The sequence below is a fragment of the Pseudoliparis swirei genome, chromosome 24 (genome assembly GCF_029220125.1).
Source record: "Pseudoliparis swirei isolate HS2019 ecotype Mariana Trench chromosome 24, NWPU_hadal_v1, whole genome shotgun sequence".
In the NCBI taxonomy this organism is placed as follows: Eukaryota; Metazoa; Chordata; class Actinopteri; order Perciformes; family Liparidae; genus Pseudoliparis; species Pseudoliparis swirei.
Genome location: NC_079411.1, coordinates 24,776,158 through 24,799,532, shown reverse-complemented (window position 1 = coordinate 24,799,532; position 23,375 = coordinate 24,776,158). Strand labels below are relative to the sequence as shown.

At 40.8% G+C, this 23,375-nt stretch overlaps 1 protein-coding gene across 1 annotated transcript; it reads right to left on the bottom strand.

Moving 5' to 3' along the window:
* Window positions 1–12,799: 12,799 nt before the first annotated feature.
* ftr84 (finTRIM family, member 84) lies at window positions 12,800–22,193 on the bottom strand. The gene is made up of 7 exons (XM_056409596.1): window positions 21,621–22,193; window positions 21,015–21,110; window positions 19,456–19,689; window positions 14,000–14,156; window positions 13,843–13,899; window positions 13,575–13,628; window positions 12,800–13,341 (listed from the first exon to the last, which is right to left on the bottom strand). The coding sequence occupies exons 1-7, from the start codon at window positions 22,191–22,193 to the stop codon at window positions 12,800–12,802; spliced, it is 1,713 nt and encodes a 570-aa protein (XP_056265571.1).
* Window positions 22,194–23,375: the final 1,182 nt, after the last annotated feature.

Here is a 23,375-nt window from a genome sequence, read left to right as displayed (position 1 = left end):
GTCTCTGTTTAAACTCTCCTGTCTACGACGTGACGCTTCTGCTTTATGTCCTGATCTCTCTGCCTGCTAATGGCCGGGTGCTGTGGCTCATGGTTTCATCTCCAGCCTTCTGGACAAGCCGGATGGAAGTGTGTGCGTTCCACTTGGCCCTCACAGAGATGCTTTTTGGATTCCTGGGGCCACCTTTTTTGACCCTGAGGCGTTTTGTCGACATTAAAGTGGCAGTCATCATGATGAAACTCATCAACTTAATGTTCACAGCCAGGATTGAATTCCAGAACTGTGTCTGCATCGAGCGCTATGTTGCAGTCCTACGCCCAGCGCTGTACTGCAGGTACAAACCCCTTCGCTACAGGATGAGCTTTTGTTGTGTTTTGTGGGTGAAAGCCATCCTGGTTGGTATATTCCAAATCTACTTTTGCAGTGATCGGCTGGAATCATTAGTTGTTTACGGAACCTTTTATTTAATTGTCTTTATTGTCAACACTTTCTGCTGCTTATCAGTTCTCAGGGCTCTGAAACAGCCCTCCCCCGGGGAGGGAGAGCAGAAAGGACCCAACTTGGTCAAGAAAAGGGCTTTCAAAATAGTCCTGCTCCAGCAGGTGACTGTGTGTCTAAGCTATATACCCCAAGCCACGATTCTCTTCCTGGTTAACACCATAGAGCGGAGCACACTGTGTGTTTTGCTCCCCCTGGTTTACGCTGTAATGGTTTGGTTTGGGGTTATCCATCCTCTCCTCTACCTCCAAAGGAATGGGAAATGATGTGTGTGTCAATTGTGTTCGGGTGTAGCTGTACTTTAGATTTCTTTGAATACGTGAGGTTGCTGCTAGCACTCAAAAAAACGATTCAAGCCCTTCTTAGACACATTTAAATATTGTTTGATACATTTAAATAAATCAATTACAAAACGAAGATATTTATATTGAATGGGTGTAACACAAAATGTAGGAATACTTTCATTTATTAGATTTATTTAGGTTACACTCACAAAAACGATTCAAGCCCTAACTTCGAAGGGTGGCGCTTTTAAATATTGTTTGATACATTTAAATAAATCATGTACAAAACGAAGATATTTATATTGAATGGGTGTAACACAAAAATGTGGGGAGATACTTTCATTTATTAGATTTATTTAGGTTACACTCACAAACGATTCACCTTCTTGAGGTGGCGCATTTTAAATATTGTTATTTAAATAAATCAATTACAAAAATAGATATTTATATTTAACTAGATGTAACACAACATGTATGAATACTTTCATTTATTAGATTTATTTAGGTTAGATGGTGCATATCAACTCAAAATAAATGTGTTTCATTGAGGACTACTCCTCCATGAGCTGAAAATCAGTTGTTTACATGAGGTGAACACACTTCAGGGCTGTAATGGTGGTGTAGTGAAGCTAGCACTGTCAATAAGCCTCACAGCGTAAGGGCCGTCCGGTTCAATTCCCAAAGGTCGGGAGGGGCTTTCCTTCTGTGTGGAGTTTGCATATTTTGTTAGTTAGTTAGTTTATATTTTGAGTTGGACAAACACAAATTAAATTAATTTAATGAATATCGTTATTTTATTTTAGATGTATTTGATACAAATGAGTTGGACTAACTTAATTACATTTTATTGCACTGATGTGCTAAATTTGAGTTGGAGTTGCATATAATTATTGGATGGAAAACCTGCCAACAATTTAATTGAGTTCATCCAATGAGTCATTTCTTTGAGTGTACTTCTTTTCTCTGCCATTGAACTTGGGTTCATGATTACTTCCTGTTAGATGACGTCATTCACATGCCCTGCAACGGTAAATAAACCGGGACACATTTGATCCAAAGTGGGCAAACAATCGTCCAAAATCAAGATTGCCTCACGACAAATTTCCCCTTAGGGATTAATAAAGTATATATCTATCTATCTATCATGTCATGTTAAAGCAGCCACATCATTTTATTTGTGTGTAACCATTTGGTATGAGATGAGCCAATGTATGTGCACTGGAAGTAGTTTTAAAATAAAGTTAAATATGTGTCTTTCTCTCTTCTGTGTTTCTCTTTGTGACTTCCATCATTTTGTTGACATTCTATGACATTACAGTTTGTATTTAAATGCCACATTTCTGCATCAACTCCACATTTTACACCATTTGTACACCTCTCGTGTATCTGTGTGTAAAAGATACTGAGAGAGCAGATACATAGAAACACGTTTACGATTTAAATAGGATGTTGTTACAATATAAGGAGTCAGGGACACGACTACACTAAAAGAAATGACTCATTGGATGAACTCAATTAAATTGTTGGCAGGTTTTCCATCCAATAATTATATGCAACTCAAATTTAACACATCAATTACAATAAAATGTAATTCAGTTAGTCCAACTCATTTCTATCAAACACATCTAAAATAAAATAACGATATTCATTAAATTGAATTAATTTGAGTTAGTCCAACTCCAAATATAAACTAACTAACTAAGAAAATAGCAAACTCCACACAGAAGGAAATCTTCCACTGAGGAATTAAACCCACGGCCCTCTGGCTTTGGCGGCGGTTGCTCGCTTCACTACAACACCATACAGCCATGAAAGTGTGCTTCACCTTGTAAAAACAACTGATTTTCAGCTGGCGCATGCGCAAAGTGGTAGTCCTCAATGAAACACATTTACTTTTGAGTTGATATGCACACCATCTAACCTAAATAAATCTAATAAATGAAAGAATTCATACATTTTGTGTTCCACCATTAAATATAAATATCTATTTTTGTAATTGATTTATTTAAATACTTATCAAACAATATTTAAATGTGTCACCTCGAAGAAGGGGCTTTGAATCATTTTTGTGATGTAACCTAAATCAATCTAATAATGAAAGTATTCATACATTTTGTGTTACCATTCAAAATAAATATCTTCGTTTTGTAATTGATTTATTTAAATGTATCAAACAATATTTAAATGTGTCACCTCTAAGAAGGGCTTGAATTGTTTTTTTGAGTGTAGGAATGAGTTTCACCCAAAACAAACCATGAATAAATGGCCGAACAATTTTTATTTTCGCATATTTAAACCAAAGAACATATTCATAATGATTTCACATCACATTTCTGCCAATAGATTATGATACAAATTGTTCCATCAAAAATCATAAAAAACTAATCCAAGGTAATTTTTAATCTCAGAATAATTTTGGGTTGTACAGCCAAACAGAAATGGAAATATATATGTTATTATTGACATCTTAATATTTACGTTCAATGATGACATTAATAGCCATTAGGTGTAATGAGTGACTTTTTCTCGTCATTATCACTTCATTTGCCAAACATGAATACAATGAAACATTAAAACCTCTTGAACAGTTTATTACACACCAATTAAAACAATCCTAGATTAATTCAAAGAGATGCCACACTTCAGTTTAAATTATTAATCCCACATCTTTTGAGGCTTGAGCATTCATTATTACATCAGTTTAAATAAGAGCAGTGAGTTTTATATTCATCCACATGTGTGCTTTACATTGCAACACGTTAAATTCTACTCCATAGACATAAACATGTTGTCATGAAGGGGCCCTGTGAGAACATAAAGAGTTTCAAACCGAAGGAATCAAAATGTACATTAATATAATAGCATATGCAGAATAAAGCAAAAACAATGTCAGACATCGCAAAGTCTCTCTTGCTTCTGCTAATATCAGCCACATGGCGTACACATTCAAAGGAAGACCCAAAAAGCCGTAGAAGTTATTATTACTTTGTGTATTGTTGACATAATCAAATACACTTTGAAAACAACAATCAGTAAACAAGCTTCAATGGAAATGTGATTCCATAACCAAAATTAAGTCTGGAAATAGGGCTCAAATGTTTCCTGCCTTTAGCTTTCTGTCTGCTGGTATAGCACAAATTCTTTGTTTTGTTTTTTGGTGTCGCTCAATATCACACATCTGCCTCAGAGGGCTTCACAATCTGTAGAGCTTTACTACTTTTGTATATGACTATGTTTGTGTACAATAAACCTCCACAGGGCACCTTTAAGCTTTGGTTCGCGGCTTTAACATTTAGCATTCAGAATGTATGTATGAAGTATTACACAATATATACAGCATTTACAGTCGAGAGTAGAACAGAATGGAAAAGAAAAGAATGCCATACAATAAATAGCTCCAAGCATATTTAAAATATGACTTTAATCTCATTAGAATCTCATTTGTGGTCCTAATAACATGTGGATTCCTGCCACATTAATACATCTGCAGTGCACTTTTACAAGCTGTGGCTGTTGTGCTTTAAACACGAATAATATTGCTATAATGTGTTCTGTAGTTCTGGTTGACTGCCTGACACACGTGCATGTTTGCATACAGGACCGTGGCCGTGCTTCTTCTCTGTTGCAAACATGCAAAGCATCGCTGAACAAACCTTTGGAACATTTCTCTTGCAAATCATTTGAGCTCATTTAATTTGTCATACGTGTATAACCAGACACCTACAGCAGGGGTTCTCCACCTTGTTTCAGTGATTTTCTTTCAGTTTTAGTACATCTGTGCCATCAGTGTCTGATTTATTGAACTGTAGAAACTGAAGATTGCAGGGAGGCGACTGCAGGGATCAAACTCTTCTCCAGTCTGTTCATTTGCTTGGTTTTGATCACAGTCATTGCAGAGAAGGAGGTTTTTTGAATGGATGCTTATAATAATTTTTTAGTATTTTTATATCTCACTCTCACGTACCCCCTGGAGTGCCTCCATGTACCCTCAGGCCACTCCAGGGGATATGATGACCACTGACCTAGAGGAATAAACACCTCAAGGCTAAGTGCCATGAGCAGCTCCCAGAGATCCAAGTAGCCCTCTCCTCACACACATTCAGTGTACACAAGCCAGCTGATTTGGGCGTTTCTTGATATTATATAAATGAGAGTCGAGGGTCAACAGTCTGTATTTAGAAGCTCTGCTCCGTATGTTAATGTTCCAGTGTGTTGATACATGCAAAATATGCATCCACACATTAGTGCTGAAACTTTTAGCCTGACAGAAGTGGCTTCAGGACTCACAACCTCAGGTAGGAGACATTGTTTTACACTATTGGAATGTTAAATGATGCATGGTTTGTGCAGTTTTCAAATAGAACAATGACTTAAATGCTAAACGTCAAGTATTTTCATAGAATAATGATATTCTTACCTCAGTTAGGGAGGTTTTTCAATAAAAAATTAAGAACATTTCATAAAACTAACAAAACCCTTTGTATTTTCTTTTTCTCAGATACTTAAGATAAGAAAGCACATGATGAGCATGCACAATGCACATTCTTACAAAAGAATCAAATTGGGCTTTTTTGATGTCATTTAATCTCATTAAATAATAAGACTATTCTACAGCATTTGTGTTTGCAATTGTGTTATGTTATTATTGATATATTCTGACTGGAAACATTGATAGTTTAGTAATTGACAATGTATGCATTACTGTACATCTATAACAAGAATATAATCAAGTGGCTGTGTTCATTTCTGTATGTATTATCAGGACAAAGATGAACATTTCACCATCAACCAAACAGCCATCACTCCACTGCATTGAGCCACCTGAAGAAATGGTGGCATTGGTTGCACATATCTGCGGCAAACCTTCTCTTTGGTCTGCCATCAACGTCTAAATCACATGAGCTTATAGTTAGTGGGCGACAACAAGAAAAGATAGCTGGATTTCATCCCTCTCAACCAGATTGTGATTGAATCCTTTTGGTCTCTCTGGCATTTGTATTTCGCTTCAGGGCCTCCTGTCACCCTTCTTGGAAAATATCACATTTCTTGAATATCATGTTCATGTTAATGCGTCCTGATGCAGAGCTACCTCTGTCTGGAGCATTACTTTGCAACTATCCACCCTGTATGATATTCCTCTGGTGTAAACCTCTGAGGTACAAGGTTGGCCGTTTGCTGTGTTTCTTGGCTGACAGCGATCGCGCTGTCCATTGTAATCACGACTCTTGATGCTTCAAAAGTTTTTTTTTCTTGCAGTTTTGGATATGTTCTTTTTGATGTTGATGACTTTCTGTGGCGTATCAGTTCTCAGAGCTCTGAAACGCCCTGCACCAGGGGAGGGGCAGAGGGACCGGGGTGATAATATGAAGAAAAAAAGGCTTTGATTATTTTGATTTATCTAGTCACTACAACTTTCTCCCAGCTCCCAGCGCCGGTTATTCTAGTCTGTGTGAGCATAACACCAGTTTATATGTTTCCTACTCTTCTCTCAATGGCCGTCTTTATATATGTCCACAATAAGCTTTGTCCCATCGCATGATGTATCTTTGCGGTGGAAACTGTTCAGTGAAATGCAACTGCCTGTAAGCAGATATTGTGTGTTGTTGTAATTTGCCCTACAAGATGTCTTCAAGGCATTAATCCTCGAGGCTGTAATCAGAAACGTATCTGAAGTAAACAATACGGAGTCACTAAACCAAGTATATTGACACAAATGCAGTGGTTAACATCTTGGTTTAGAATATTTGTCTAAATAATCATTTATTTACTGGTATGATGAATAGTATTTTTTATATACCTGTATGTATAATGTCCTTATGTTTGCTTTTGTTATAACATGATATGCAGTCATTTGGAGGATTTTATGTCATAAACTGTGTTGTAAGTTTCTCTAGAAGAAAAATTAAAAAACTTCAAATGTACAGCATTTTAATCTTTTGTGTTTTACACATACAGTATATACAATATATAAAACACACACAGCTCATGCTGATTTCTTGTCATTTTATCTGGGTTAGCCCTCACAGCATGCTTTAGCCCAGTTGAATGTAGGCCTTCTGTTATTAAAAGATTGCCTTGGTTTACAAAAATACATATTTCTCCCAACATAAACTTGCATGAAATGGACCACTGTATGTATTCAAAATAATAGCTTTAAATTAACTTTCAGTGAATTTCTTGTGAACAAACCCCAGAGCATCAGCGGGCCGATGTGGATTCCCACACGCACGCTGAAGACCTGATAAACAATGCAAGGTTAAATATGTGACGGATGAAAACAATGCCAGAATAACCTTTAAATTAGCATAATGGTTGACTCTGGATGACAGTGCAGTATCGCGGGTCCAGTGTTGAGTGAAACAGGAACTTTGGAGTGTATGATCACCACATTCAGAATGTGGTCGCAAAAAAAATAATCTGTTAAATAGAGAGGTCAAAACATTTTGTGACAATTTTTTCAGACAATTAGAAATGCCATTTAGCCTGTTCGGCTAGTATTTAACAGTACCTGGGATAAATACCGATCCCAATACATTTTAAGCGAGGGCGTGGTGATTCTGCTTCAGCTTGCAGAGGGGTCACAGAGGGCCCACGAGCCAGCATACACAGGCTCAGTGAACTGAGCTTTAAATCTGTCAGGATGAGCTCCATCGTCTCTGATATTGCGTAATAGGCCACAGTGTTGCCTGCATAATCCAGGTACACCGATTCGCGTAGCCTGGGGCTTCAGGCGGGTCTTTGTCTTTGTGTATGAGCAGAGTGGCCGAGGTCGAGCAGAGGAGACTCCAAGACTTGTAAGTTGTAGCCCAGCAGGCTGTTTGAATTCTTCCTGCGACTGATGCTCTTGTAGAGTACCCGATGGAAAACTCCCGCTCCTCACCAGTAAAACCTGAAACCAGCCAGGCTCTTTGCACAACACCTGGGAAGCCCGCTCAGCGTTCGGTGGTGGGGTGAACTGGACACTTTCGCTTGCGACCTTCTGGTTCCCGTCTGACAGGACCAGCTCTTTATAAACTGTGTTTGGATCCAGGGACATCTTGCGAAGTCTGGGCGATGCAGACAGGCATACACATTCAAACATAAAGTATTATGATGTTGAATTTGGAGCATCATTGATCATTCCCTAATCCATTAATATTCTGTTTCTACCCACAACTAATTATCTGATATTATATTACTGGAAACACATAATGCCGTCTTGAGAAAAACAATTGTGTCAAACTGAAAAAGAATTTGACAGAGGACTGAACTTTGAACTGTTGCTACATCAGAAGTCCGTCCTGGCACTGACTCCTGAAATCAACTCTGGAAGGAACTTTAATATGGATATTTTGAAAAGGGACACACATTATTTTTATGATGTCTTATCTGTGTTTACTTAAATAAAAAAAAATACATTCGAAATTAATCATATCAAATGAGGAGAAAGTTCAGTACTTTCTATCTACATATTGTCTCATTTTATCTCAAATTAATTCAATATAATTAATATTCATGTGGGTAAAGTTGTTTATATGTTCACATTTGCAGCAGTCGTTTATATCGTTTCTTTCGGCGAAGGATGTACGGGTGTCACTCACTGTGGATGATGCAGCAGTAAGGTTAGCGTGCTACTGGATCACTTCTAGTTTTCATAGTGTAATAAAGGCGATATTGAATTCGTTCCATGTATTATACACACCTATGTTTTGAGATTTTTGTAATTCTTTTTTTACGAATGTTGTCCAGATACTCCTTCATCTCGGTGGCGTCTTGCTCATCTCAAAGGAGAACTGAGGTTGATGAGCACTGGCCCTCATGGCAACAGGAGCGCACAGGGTGGGAAAATTCTCGACAGAAATGGGGCTCCATAATCGGTCAATGAGTCAGAAACACAAACATTGCAAACATACATCAATATTAACATCTTTTGCAATTATAGTTTACAGTTGTTATCTGGAATTCAATGGCGTGGGCGCAGAGATGTTCGTCTGACATATAAATTTGAGGGCTGTCAATGAGTTAAAAAATTAACTAATTAATCGCACATTGGCAGAGTGCGATTAATTACAAGCTTTAATCACCCGTTAATCGCGATTAATAACAATTAAGTTTGTTCCTTCTTTTAAGGAATAAAAACTGCTTCTCTGACTGACGGGCTGCTACTAGAGCCCTCACATGTGTGGCGGAGGTCCTTGTGATTTACCAGAGTGATCATTGGTTGTTTTTTTTAGCAAAATGACAGATAATAAACGGATTGACCAATCCAGGTTGAAGGTTTGATGACGAGTTCTTTCGCGCTTGGCACGTCACCACGACAAATTAAGCTTTCCGTTCTCTGTGTATCAGAGGGAGAGCGGAAGGAAGGAGGAGCAGGAGAAACCCGACTGATTCATCAAAAGTTAAACTGGTTGCTCCTTATTTTGCGATAATTGTTTAAAAGCAAACAGTGTCAAACCGTACCATGGTTTTGACACTCAGAATGTAACAACTAGCGAACACGGAAGCAAGTGAGTGTCCTTGAGCAGGCACTGAACTGATTGCTTCGGTATCCTGTACTGTAATAACTAAGGATGGGTTAAATACGAAACTAATTTCCCCTTGTGGATTAATAAAGTATCTTCAAAAAAAAAAAAAAAAAAAAAAAAAATTTGCGTTAGTGCGTTAAAATATTTTAGTCGTTGGCCAGAATTAATCGCATAGATTAACGCGTTGCTTGACAGCCCTAATATAATACATTGCCACCTTCAAGTAGTGTATATCTCGCCATATTGCAAGTGAGATGAGTCAATTTGAGTCTGATCTCATTTTGTTTCACTTAAATTGGTGAAACAAAGTTTTTACAACATAATCATTCAAGTCACTCAATGCCATACAATAAATAGCTCCAAGCATATTTAAAATATGACTTTAATCTCATTAGAATCTCATTTGTGGTCCTAATAACATGTGGATTCCTGCCACATTAATACATCTGCAGTGCACTTTTACAAGCTGTGGCTGTTGTGCTTTAAACACGAATAATATTGCTGTAATGTGTTCTGTAGTTCTGGTTGACTGCCTGACACACGTGCATACAGGACCGTGGCCGTGCTTCTTCTCTGTTGCAAACATGCAAAGCATCGCTGAACAAACCTTTGGAACATTTCTCTTGCAAATCATTTGAGCTCATTTAATTTGTCATACGTGTATAACCAGACACCTACAGCAGGGGTTCTCCACCTTGTTTCAGTGATTTTCTTTCAGTTTTAGTACATCTGTGCCATCAGTGTCTGATTTATTGAACTGTAGAAACTGAAGATTGCAGGGAGGCGACGGCAGGGATCAAACTCTTCTCCAGTCTGTTTATTTGCTTGGTTTTGATCACAGTCATTGCAGAGAAGGAGGTTTTTTGAATGGATGCTTATACATTTATTTTTTTATATTTTTATATCTCACTCTCACATACCCCCTGGAGTGCCTCCATGTACCCCCAGGCCACTCCAGGGGGTATGATGACCACTGACCTAGAGGAATAAACACCTCAAGGCTAAGTGGAAGGAGCAGCTCCCAGAGATCCAAGTAGCCCTCTCCTCACACACATTCAGTGTACACAAGCCAGCTGATTTGGGCGTTTCTTGATATTATATAAATGAGAGTCGAGGGTCAACAGTCTGTGTATTTAGAAGCTCTGCTCCGTATGTTAATGTTCAGTGTATTGATACATGCAAAATATGCATCCACACAGGTGCTGAAACTTTAGCCTGACAGAAGTGGCTTCAGGACTCACAACCTCCAGGTAGGAGACATTGTTTTTTACACTATTGGAATGTTAAATGATGCATGGTTTGTGCAGTTTTAAATAGAACAATGACTTAAATGCTAAACGTAAGTATTTTCATGAATAATGATATTCTCAGTTAGGGAGGTTTTTTTCAATAAAAAAAAATTAAGAACATTTCATAAAAACAACAAAAACCCTTTGTATTTTCTTTCAGATACTTAAGATAAGAAAGCACATGATGAGCATGCACAATGCACATTCTTACAAAGAATCAAATTGGGCTTTTGATGTCATTTAATCTCATTAAATAATAAGACTATTCTACAGCATTTGTGTTTGCAATTGTGTTATGTTATTATTGATATATTCTGACTGAAACATTGATAGTTTGTAATTGACAATGTATGCATTACTGTACATCTATAACAAGAATATAATCAGCGTGGCTGTGTTCATTTCTGTATGTATTATCAGGACAAAGATGAACATTTCCACCATCAACCAAACAGCCATCACTCCACCGTGGAAGCCACCTGAAGAAATGGTGGCAGTAGTTGCATATGCGGCAAACCTTCTCTTTGGTCTGCCCATCAACGTCTACGTCACATGGCTTATAGTTAGTGGACGACAAGAAAAGATAGCTTTGGATTTCATCCCTCTCAACCAGATTGTGATTGAATCCCTTTTCGGTCTCTCTGGCATTTTGTATTTCCTTCAGGGCCTCCTGTCACCCTTCTTGGAAAATATCTTACATTTCTTGAATATCATGTTCATGTTAATGCGTCCCCTGATGCAGAGCTACCTCTGTCTGGAGCATTACTTTGCAACTGTCCACCCTGTGATATTCCTCTGGTGTAAACCTCTGAGGTACAAGGTGGCCGTTTGCTGTGTTTCTTGGCTGACAGCGATCGCGCTGTCCATTGTAGTCACGGCTCTTGATGCTTCAAGAAAGTTTTTTTTTTTTCTTGCAGTTTTGGATATGTTCTTTTTGATGTTGATGACTTTCTGTGGCGTATCAGTTCTCAGAGCTCTGAAACGCCCTGCACCAGGGGAGGGGCAGAGGGACCGGGGTGATAATATGAAGAAAAAGGCTTTTATGATTATTTTGATTCATCTAGTCACTACAACTTTCTCCCAGCTCCCAGCGCCGGTTATTCTAGTCTGTGTGAGCATAGCACCAGTTTATATGTTTCCTACTCTTCTCTCAATGGCCGTCTTTATATATGTCACAATAAGCTTTGTCCCATCCATGATGTATCTTTATAGGGTGGGGAAACTGTTCAGTAAATGCAACTGCCTGTAAGCAGATATTTGTGTTGTTGTAATTTGCCTACAAGATGTCTTCAAGGCATTAATCCTCGAGGCTGTAATCAGAAACGTATCTGAAGTAAACATACACGAGTCACTAAACCAAGTGTATTTAGACACAAATGCAGTAGTTAAATTACTTGGTTTAGAATATTTGTCTAAATAATCATTTATTTACTGGTATGATGAATAGTATTTTTTATATATACTGTATGTATAATGTCCTTATGTTGCTTTGTTATAACATGATATACAGATGTTTTGGAGGATTTTATGTCATCGCTTCCAACCTTAATTGTGAAAGTTTCTCTCGAAGAAAATTAAAAAAACTTCAAAATGTACAGCATTTTAATCTTTTGTCGTGCACACACGCACACATACAGTATATACAATATGTAAAACACACACAGCTCATGCTGATTTCTTGTCATTTATCTGCAGGTTGCTTCCTCCACAGCATGCTTTAGCCCAGTTGAATGTAGGCCTTCTGTTATTAAAAGATTGCCTTGGTTTACAAAAATACATATTTCTCCCAACATAAACTTGCATGAAATAGAACCACTGACATATGTATTCAAAATAATAGCTTTAAATTAACTTTCAGTGAATTTCTTGTGAACAAAGCCCAGAGCATCAGCGGGCCGATGTGGATTCCCACACGCACGCTGAAGACCTGATAAACAATGCAAGGTTAAATATGTGTGGATGAAAACAATGCCAGAATAACCTTTAATTAGCATAATGGTTGACTCTGGATGACAGTGCAGTATACATGGTCCAGTGTTGAGTGAAACAGGAACTTTAAGTGTATGATCACCACATTCAGAATGTGGTCGCAAAAAAAATAATCTGTTAAATAGAGAGGTCAAAACATTTTTTGACAATTTTTTCAGACAATTAAATGCCATTGTACTGTTCAGCTAGTATTTAACAGTACCTGTGGGATAAATACCCGTCCCAATACATTTTAGCGAGGCGTGGTATTCTGCTTCAGCTTGCAGAGGGTCACAGAGGAGCCCACACCGAAGCCAGCATACACAGGCTCAGTGAACTGAGCTTTAAATCTGTGGATGAGCTCCATCGTCTCTGATATTGCGTAATAGGCCACAGTGTTGCCTGCATAATCCAGGTACACACCGATTCGCGTGGCCCTGGGAGCTTCAGGCAGGTCTTTGTCTACTTTATTGTGCCAGGCAGAGTAGCCCGAGTCCGAGCAGAGGAGACTCCAAGACTTGTCGTTGTAGCCCAGCAGGCTGTTTGAATTCTTCCCCTTGCGACTGATGCTCTTGTAGGCCACCCCGATGGAAAACTCCCCGCTCCACTCTGCCTCCCAGTAAAACCTGAAACCAGCCAGAGGCTCTTTGCACAGCACCTGGGAGAAGCCATCAAAGCGTTCGAGGTGGTCGGGGTAGAACTGGACCGCTTTCTTCCGCATGACCTTCTGGTTCCCGTCTGACAGGACCAGCTCTTTATAAACTGTGTTTGGATCCAGGGACATCTTGCAGGAGTCTGGGCGATGCAAGACAGGCATACACATTCAAACATAAAGTATTATGAGTGTTTAGATTTGGAGCATCTCATTGATCATTCCCTAATCCATTAATGTTCTGTTTCTCACCCACAACTAATTATCTGATAATATTATATTATGAAACACATAATGCCGTCGCAGGAAAAGACAATTGTGTCAAACTGAAAGAATTTGACAGAGGGACTGAATGAACTTTGAACTGTTAACTCACATCTTAAGAAGTCCGTCCTGGCTTTTGGCTCCTGAAAATCAACTCTGGAAGGAACTGTGGATATTTTGAGAAAGGGACACACATTATTTTGTGATGTATGTTATCTTATTGTTTACTTAAATAAAAAAAAATACATTCAGGGGTAATCATATCAAATGAGAGAAAGTTCAAACACTTTCTATCTACATATTGTCTCATTTTATCTCAAATTAATTCAATATAATTAATATTCATGTGGGTAAAGTTGTTTATATGTTCACACATTTACCTTTGAGTCGTTTGTCTCCGTTTCTCGGCAGAAGGATGTACACCGGGGTGTCACTCACTGTGAGGATGATGCAGCAGTAGGTTAGCGTGCTACTGGATCACTTTATAGTTTTCATAGTGTAAAGATATTGAGTCAATTCCATGTATTATACACACACCTGTCTTTGAGATTTTGCTCAATTCTTTTTTACAGATGTTGTCCAGATGCTCCTTCATCTCGGTGGCCGTCTTGCTCATCTCTCCAAAGGAGAACTGAGGGTTGATGAGCACTTTGGGCACCATGGCAACAGGAGCAACGCACAGGGTGGGAAAATTCTATTCGACAAGAAATGCGAGCTCCATAATCCGGTCAGCGAGTCAGAAACACAAACATTGCAAACATACATCAATATTAACATCTTTTGCAATTATAGTTACAGTTGTTATCTGGAATTCAAACAGCGCATGGAGCGCGCAAGAGATGTTTAAATGTGACATATAAATTAGGGCTGTCAATCGATTAAAAAAAATTAACTAATTAATCGCACATTGTGAAATTGCGATTAATTACAAACTTTTAATCGCGATTAATCGCGATTAATCGCAATTGAAAGTTTGTTCCTTCTTTTTAAAGACAAAACTGCTTCTCTGACTGACAGGCTGCTATAGAGCCTCACATGTGTGGTGGGAGGTCCTTGTGATTTACTGAGTGATCATTGGTTGTTTTTTTCGCAAAATGTTGACAGACAAACGGATTGACCAATCACGTTGAAGGTTTCGTGTGACGAGTTCTTTCCGCGCCGCGTCACCCGACACGTCGCCCTCCGTTCCTCTGTGTATCAGAGGGGGAGACGGAAGGAAGGAGGAGCAGGAGGAAACCCGACTGATTCATCCACGAGTTAAACTGATTTCTGCTCCTTATTTTTGCGGAGAAATAATTGTTTAAAAGCGAAACAGTGTCAAACCGTACTGCCGCGGTTTGACACTCAGAGGAGTGTAACAACTTCAACGAACACCGGAAGCAAGTCGAAGTGTCCTTGAGCAAGGCACTGAACCCCCAGTTGCTTCCCGGGCGCATCACTGCAGCCCACTGCTCCTTAATAACTAAGGATGGGTTAAATGCAGAGAACTAATTTCCCCTTGTGGATTAATAAAGTATATTCAAAAAAAAAAAAAAAAAAATACATGATCCAATTTGTGTCTGTTGTATCCGTGCAAGAGTAAAATGTATTAAAACTAGGGCTGTCAATCGATTAAAAAAAAACTAATTAATCGCACATTTTGAAATTCATTAATCGCGATTAATCGCAATTAAAAGTTACGTTAAAAGTTCATTCTTTTTAAAGACCAAACTTCACACAGAGCTGTGTTTCAAAGAGGCTCCTACCTATAAAGTGCCAGCGACGTATTTAATATTGTGGATGATAAATTTTTTCTTCAGTGAAACAGATTAGTAAAAAAAAAGAAGTATATTGAGACCCCATTGGTTTCAAGATTCAAGATTCAAGATTCAAGATGTTTTATTTGTCACATACACACACAGGGTGTGCAGTGAAATGAAAGTGGCAATGCTCAGCAGGAATGTGCAAGGGCAACAAGTACACACTATTTACAATAAAAAACAACACAATATTTACAGTAAGTGTGTGTGTGTGTGTGTGTGTGTGTGCCTAAGAGGGGCAGTTGTGTGGGTCTATGTGGGGGTCCTGGTGAGGTCGGAGTTCACAGTCCTGATGGCCTGAGGAAAGAAACTCCGTCTCAGTCTCTGTTCTTGCAGCGTGACTACGGAGGCGCCTGCCTGACCGCAGCAGCTGAAACAGTCTGTTGTTGGGGTGGTGAGGATCCTTCATGATCCTGCCGGCTCTGGTTCTGCACCTCCTGGTGTACAAGTCCTGCAGGGTGGGAGTGTGTTCAATAGTGCGCTCAGCCGAACGCACTACTCTCTGCAGAGCCTTCCTGTCCTGAGCGGAGCAGTTGCAAACCAGGCTGTGATGCTTCCTGTCAGGACGCCTCTACAGCTCCAGAGTAGAAGGACTGAAGGATCCTCTGGGAAACTTTAAATTTCCTCAGCTGCCTGAGGTGGTAGAGGCGCTGCCTTGCCTTTCTCACCAGAGTGTCTGTGTTAGTTGACCATGTCAGATCCTCGGTGATGTGGACTCCCAGGTATTTATACCCGCTCACCCTCTCCACAGTAGTCCCGTTAATCCCCAGTGGTGAGTACGTCCTCTGTTGTTGTGCCCTCCTAAAGTCCACAATCAGCTCCTTAGTTTTGGTGACATTCATGATGAGGCTGTTGTCCTGGCACCAGAGTGACAGATCAGCAACTTCCTCCAGGTAGGCCTTCTCGTGTTGTCGGAGATCAGGCCCACCACCACTGTGTCATCCGCAAACTTGATGATGGTGTTGAGCTGAACCTGGCCACACAGTCATGTGTGTACAGGGAGTACAGTAGGGGCTGAGGACGCAACCCTGGGGGATCCTGTGTTCAGGGTGAGGGATTTGGAGGTGTGTCTGCCCACCCTGACCACCTGTGGCCTGGCGGTCAGGAAGTCCAGGATCCAAGCACACAGGGGTGTTCAGTCCCAGCTCAGTCAGCTTGCCGCCAGTCTGGGGGACTATGGTGTTGAAAGCTGAACTATAATCAATGAACAGCAGTCTCACATAGCCCCCTCTGGCTGTCCAGATGAGAGAGTGTGGTGTGCAGTACCTGGGAGACAGCATCATCTGTGGATCTGTTTGGGCGATAAGCAAACTGCAGCGGTCCATGGAGGAAGGGAGGAAGGCGCAGATGTAGTCCTTTATCAGCCTCTCAAAGCATTTCATGACCACCGAGGTGAGGGCCACCGGTCGGTAGTCATTCATACATGCTGGAGAAGCATTCTTGGGCACAGGGACAATAGTGGATCTCTTGAAGCAGGCGGCGACCACGGACTCAGCCAGGAGAGGTTGAATATTGTGGTGAACACTGGAGCTAGCTGGTTAGCACAGGTCTTCAGTACTCGCCCAGATATGCCATCTGGACCTGCAGCTTTCCTGGTGTTCACCCTCAACAGAGCCCTCCTCACACTGTGCTCGGTCACAGAGAGTGTGTGTTCGTCCCCAGCGGTAGAACTCACCGCTACGCTAACGGTGTTGCTGTTAGCCGGCGAGCTAGCGCTGTTGTTGCTAGCCTCAAACCGTGCATAAAATGAGTTCAGGTCGTCCGCTAGGGATGCGTCGGCACTCACCATTGCGGGGTCTGCACTGGTAGTCTGTGATAGTCCGTAGCCCCTGCCATAGGCGCCTGGTGTCGCGCTGCTCCATCTGTGATTCCACTCTGTCTCGGTACTTCCTCTTGGCTTCCTTTCACCGCCTCCTCAGTCCATAGACCGCTGCCTTGTACTGTCCATGTTGCCGGATACAAGACCGGAGTTATAGGCAGCAGTACGGCGTTCACAGCTTCACGGATGGATCTATCAACCCACGGCTTTTGGTTAGGAAAGTCCCTAACTTTTACCGTGGGGACGATGGTGTCCGTTAAGCGTTGCTATGAGGCTCATTGCTACTCCGCAAACTCGCTGACGCGTCACTGGAACTGGATTGGATCATGTCCCAGTCGACAATACTCAGTGCGTCCTGAAGCTCAGCCTCTGATTGGTCAGACCACCGCTTTACGTTCCTCGTCACTACCGCTTCCCGCGATCCTTTGTTTATACTCCGAAGCAGAAAAATGGCGGCATGGTCTGATTTCCCTAACGGAGGGGGAGAGACAGCCTTGTAGCCTCTCTTGAATGGCGTATAGCAGTGGTCCAACGCTCTTTCCCTCTGGTAGCACACGTAATGTGCTGGTGAAAGTTCGCATGACTTTTTAGGTTTGCCTTGTTAAAGTCCCCAGCCACCACCACAGCCGCGGATACTTGTACTGATGCCGACAGAACACATCGTGTAGGTCCGATAGTGCTACGTCGCTGTCCGCTTGTGGTGCAATGTAGACCGCTGTGGTGATGACCGAGCTGAACTCCCGGGAAGGTAGAATGGACGGCATGAGATCGTCAGATGTTCCAGGTTCGCGAGCAGGAAAGAGAAAGAGTCTTAATGTTCTTGGACTCGCACCACATGTTGTTCGTCATGAAGCAGACCCCTCCCTTAGATTTACCAGACTCTTCCGTTCTGTCTGCACGGAAAACAGAGAAGGACTCGGTTGGGCATATGACTCGATCCGCACCAGCGGGTCAGCCAAGTTTCGTCAGACAAAAGATGTTACAATCCCGCATGTCCCGTTGGAATCTGATCCTTGCCTAAAATCATCCATCTTATTTTCCAGAGACTGACGTTAGCAAGAAGGATGCTGGGCAAAGGTGGACGGTGGCTTGAACTCTCAGTCTGTTCCACCCGCCTGCTTCCCGATGTTTTCGCCGTCGTAGTAGCTCCACTGTTGTTGCGGTTCATTCCAGACAATCTCCGCCGCCACGCTGGATCGATGGAAAAAGTGGACAAAACCCTTGTTTTGGCAAAGTTTATGTCCAAAAAGTGTGCGTGATGTGTTGTTAGTGCCAATGTGTTTGGCAAAGAAAATATTAAAAATAAACACAAAAACTAAAAGAGCGCACAATCTCCGCGGAGCTGCCGCGACGGCGACTGGACACAGCCGCGTCATCTTTAACATTGAACAACAGCAGAACCAGTGGCCTTGATAACTGACTGACATTCAAATATGTCCTGTTCACCCTCTGGAGGCTGGGGGCATTTTCTCCATTTTACAAAAAAAATTAAATTCACCTTCAGGCGTTTGCATATGACACACCCCCACGTGTTCTACATCAAACATTCCAGAACAATCTCAGCTCTATTCAATGAGGCTCAGTTGTCCTGATGCCGTGTTCTCTGCTCTCTGACTGACAGGCTGCTATAGAGCCTCACCCGTGAGGTGGGAGGTCCTTGTGAAAAATGTTGACAGACAAACGGATTGACCAATCACGTTGAAGGTTTCGTGTGACGAATTCTTTCCGCGCCGCGTCACCCGACACGTCGCCCCTCCGTTCCTCTGTGGATCAGAGGGGGAGACGGGAGGAAGGAGCGGAGGAGGAAACCCGACAGATTCATCCACGAGTTAAACTGATTTCTGCTCCTTATTTTCGCGGAAAAATAATTGTTTTAAAAACGGAAACAGTGTTAAACCCTACTGCCGCGGTTTGACACTCGGTTTGAGTGTAAAAACTTCAACGGAAGTAAACAAAGTTGCGTTAATTGCGTTAAAATATTTTAGTGCGTTAAGGCGGCCAAATTAATCGCATAGATTAACGCGTTAACGCTGACAGCCCTAATATAAATACATTGCCACCTTCAAAGTAGTGTATATCTACTTTCATATTGCAAGTGAGATGAGTCAATTTTGAGTCTGATCTCATTTGTTTTCACTTAGAATTGGTGAAAACAAAGTTTTTACAGCATAATCATTCAAGTCACTCAATGTCTTTTTAAATCTGTGAAACAGGGAAAAAAATCTGCCTAGTGAATTGTTTCGTGCTTTTTTTGTAAAACAAATTTCGGCCTCAAGATAAATGATGTGTTTTGTAAAAAGAAAAAGAGATAGCGTTCATGCGCTCTGTGTTTGGGTGACACATATTAATCAGGACACACATGTTTCTCGCGGCACCTGCAGGAAGTGAATGTTGTCCTCCGTGTCGAGGATCTGCCTGAGCTCTGCATCTCTGCGCTGGAGCTCCAGTATCTCCAGCTCCAGGCGCTCCACGTAGCCCTCGGCCTGCAACATCGCCGACTGCATGTTGGCCATTATCATCTGTTGGATTTCTGCCTTCCAGCGCTCCACCGCCTGCAGCATCTCGTGGAAGGTCTTATCGCTTTCTGCCTGCGCTCGCTGGGCACCGCTCTGACGGGAAAAGACAGTTTGTCGAGAGGTTTAGCCCTCCTGTTACCTTCAAATGTACTAACATCTTTTACCCTTTTTGACCACTGCAATTAAAACCTCCAGAAAATGATTAGAATTAATATTGTTTCCCAAGTTTAAGTGTGAGGTACTTTATGTTTGTTTATTGACTACCTAAATAGCCCTTTAAATAAATACAAATTTTGATATTTCTTATGTTTTACACAGTGAAAAACTGCCCGGGGTCAAATTGACCGATGCGTACAAGTTGTGTACAGGACATTGAAAACATATCATCATGTGAATTTTATGTTTTCCCAGCTGTCCCCAATAAATTAGGAAAAGTCATGAAATATGAAGCAAAAAACATGATGTCAATCATTTTTTTAGAGACGTTAAACATTGAATGGGGTCAAATTGACCCCAAAGGTCACAGGAGGGTTAAGACAAGTGTGATATTTGATACCTGCATCAGATGAAACACGTCATTCATCGTGGCTTTATTGTACAATATCTCATCTTGTGTCTCCTGCCACAAACATGGTGTCACATCGCATCCTAACATGTAGAGACACACTCAAAAAAACGATTCAAGCCCTTCTTAGAGGTGACATATTTAAATATTGTTTGATACATTTAAATAAATCAATTACAAAACGAAGATATTTATATTGAATGGGTGTAACACAAAATGTATGAATACTTTCATTTATTAGATTTATTTAGGTTACACTCACAAAAACGATTCAAGCCCTTCTTCGAGGTGACACATTTAAATATTGTTTGATACATTTAAATAAATCGATTACAAAACGAAGATATTTATATTGAATGGGTGTAACACAAAATGTATGAATACTTTCATTTATTAGATTTATTTAGGTTAGATGGTGTGCATATCAACTCAAAATGAATGTGTTTCATTGAGGACTACCTTTTGCGCATGCGCCTTCTGAAAATCAGTTGTTTGCATGAGGTGAAGACACTTTCAGGGCTGTACGGTGGTGTAGTGGCTCGTGCCGTTGCCTCACAGCCAGAGCGCTGTGGGTTCAATTCCCAGTCGGGCCTTCTTTCTGTGTGGTGTTTGCATATTTTTTTAGTTAGTTAGTTTATATTTTTAGTTGGACAAACACAAATTAATTTAATTTAATGAATATCGTTATTATATTTTAGATGTATTTGATACAAATGAGTTGGACTAACTTAATTACATTGTATTGCACTGATGTGCTAAATTTGAGTTGGAGTTGCAGATAATTATTGGATGGAAAACCTGCCAACAATTTAATTGAGTTCATCCAATGAGTCATTTCTTTGAGTGCACTTACTTTGAGAACATCCACATTGTGTTTGAGCTCCTGCAGCTCCTTCATCCTCTCCTGGATGATGTGATGGACCTCAGTCTGGGTGACCACCAGAACTTTCTGTTGTGTTGGAATAACCGGCGTTTACAGATGATACCAAAGCAAAATCACAATTTCTCTTTGATACCTTGATTTAAAAAAGAAAAGAAACACTGACACTATTCTTTAAGGGTTCACAATTTACTCAAACAAGGCCTTTTCTGAAACACGGTGAATATACAAATGAAGGTGGAAAAGGCAGATCTAACATGAAGACCCATTTTCAACTTCTCAAAAATAAAGAATATGAAAGCAACCTCTGTTACGAAACACGTGCTTCTCAAGTCAGAAAACAAATGAAGAGTAAACTAACATACTGGTCTATCTTTGTGGAAATGTGAATTTACAAACATCCATTACAGATACTGTAAGCGTTGCATCAACCCCAACCACATGTACCGGAACAACAGGCGTTTGTCACTTGTGAGAATATTACGTAGAGTATACGTTTAATCTGCGGCATAATTTTTGTGCGTCGTGATATTGGATTCACAACCGACCCACGTTGACGCGCAGCCAATCCAGACTCACTTGTTTGTCGATGCGCTCATCCTCCGCCGAGGTGATGTTGTGGCCGCGGTGCTCTTTGACAGTACACAGCACGCAGATGCACATCTGGTCGGAGCGACAGAACAGCTCCAGGCCTTTCTCGTGCTGCGGGCAGATCTTCCTGTCCAGGTGGCCCGTCTCGTCCACCAGCTTGTGCCTCTTGAAGGTGGACGACTCGTAGTGGGGCTTGACGTGCGTTTCGCAGTAGTAGGCCAGGCACATGAGGCACGACTTCACGGCCTTTTTGCGGTGCCCGACGCAGAAGTCGCAGAAGGACTCCTGGTGCATGTACGGGAACGGCGTGAGCTCCGGGAGCTGGCGCCGCGGCTCGTGGTTTACGTCGGGTAGATTGCGTCTCAGCACGGGCCGCGGCGTGAAGGTGGAGTGGCACTGCGGGCAGCTGTACACACCCATGTGGTCAAACTGGTCCCAGTAGATCTTGATGCACTCCAGGCAGTAGGTGTCACCACAGGGGATGGTGACCGGGTCTCTCAGCGAATCCATACACAGTGGACAGTAATCCTCTGGAGGCGAGGGGAAACTGGACTCAGCCATGGTGATGTTGGATGACTCCAACTGGACGAATTTCAGACCAGAATCAGAAATGTTAATGGGCTCCAGCTCTTCGTCAGGATGCTGTCCGGAGAGTCCAACTTCCTTTCATCCTCCAACTCGTTTTCCCAAACGGAGACAACGCAGTCCTCTGGCGATATTTAAAGGAGAGGCTTTGTTTCTACTGTAAACACACAGCGGTGTGTACCCATAATCACCTCTTGCCCAGCATCTGAGTGAAAGGATGTGGCGTCTGCCACCATGATAGAACATGCAGGAATGTCAGGAAAGATCACACAAGGTCAGGTTGTCAGCAAAATAACATCATTTATTGAAGTATCAACACCTTCCTGACTCCGTTTCACCTTTAACATTTTGTATATTTACATAACAAGGTTCATTTGACCTATTGTCAGCACAGTGTGCGCACACACACACACACACACACACACACACGGCCCAGAAACCAGTCAGTGAATTGTTCAGGGATAAGCGTGAACGGGTTGTTTTACTTTTATTTCCCCCTAAAGTGTCCATGTCTCGTGGATGAAGACTTGGCTGCACTCAGAAAAGTTTGACCATTGTCTACTCAATAAAATTAAGGCAACAAAGTGACAATTAATATAATTGAATAGAATTTAATACTTCATCTTTGATTAAAAACTATTGATTTAATTAAGCAAATTTAAACAAAATATTAAATACAAATATGTTGGATTTACTAATATGGCAACTGTTGAGTAAATCCAAATCAATTATACAGGGGAAATGATTAATATTTACTAGGTATTCAAAAGAAAGTAATTTAGATATACCAAATAGCTGTGAAAAAGTAATTTAGATTTACTAATTATGTGGATGAAATTGATTTCCATTTACTAAATATCCGGATAATACCAATTTATATTTACTAATTTTATTGGTGAAAATGATTAATATTTACTAGATTTTCAAAAAAAAGTAATTTAGATATACCAAATAGCTGTGAAAAAGTAATTTAGATTTACTAATTATGTGGATGAAATTGATTTCCATTTACTAAATATCTGGATAATACTGATTTGGATTCAATAAATAAAATAAGTTACAACAACTCAACTTGGAAGAATGTTACTTAATTCAACACATTTAAACTGAAATTGTTATTTATCTTTACATAAATACATTTTGCAAATCAACTTATAA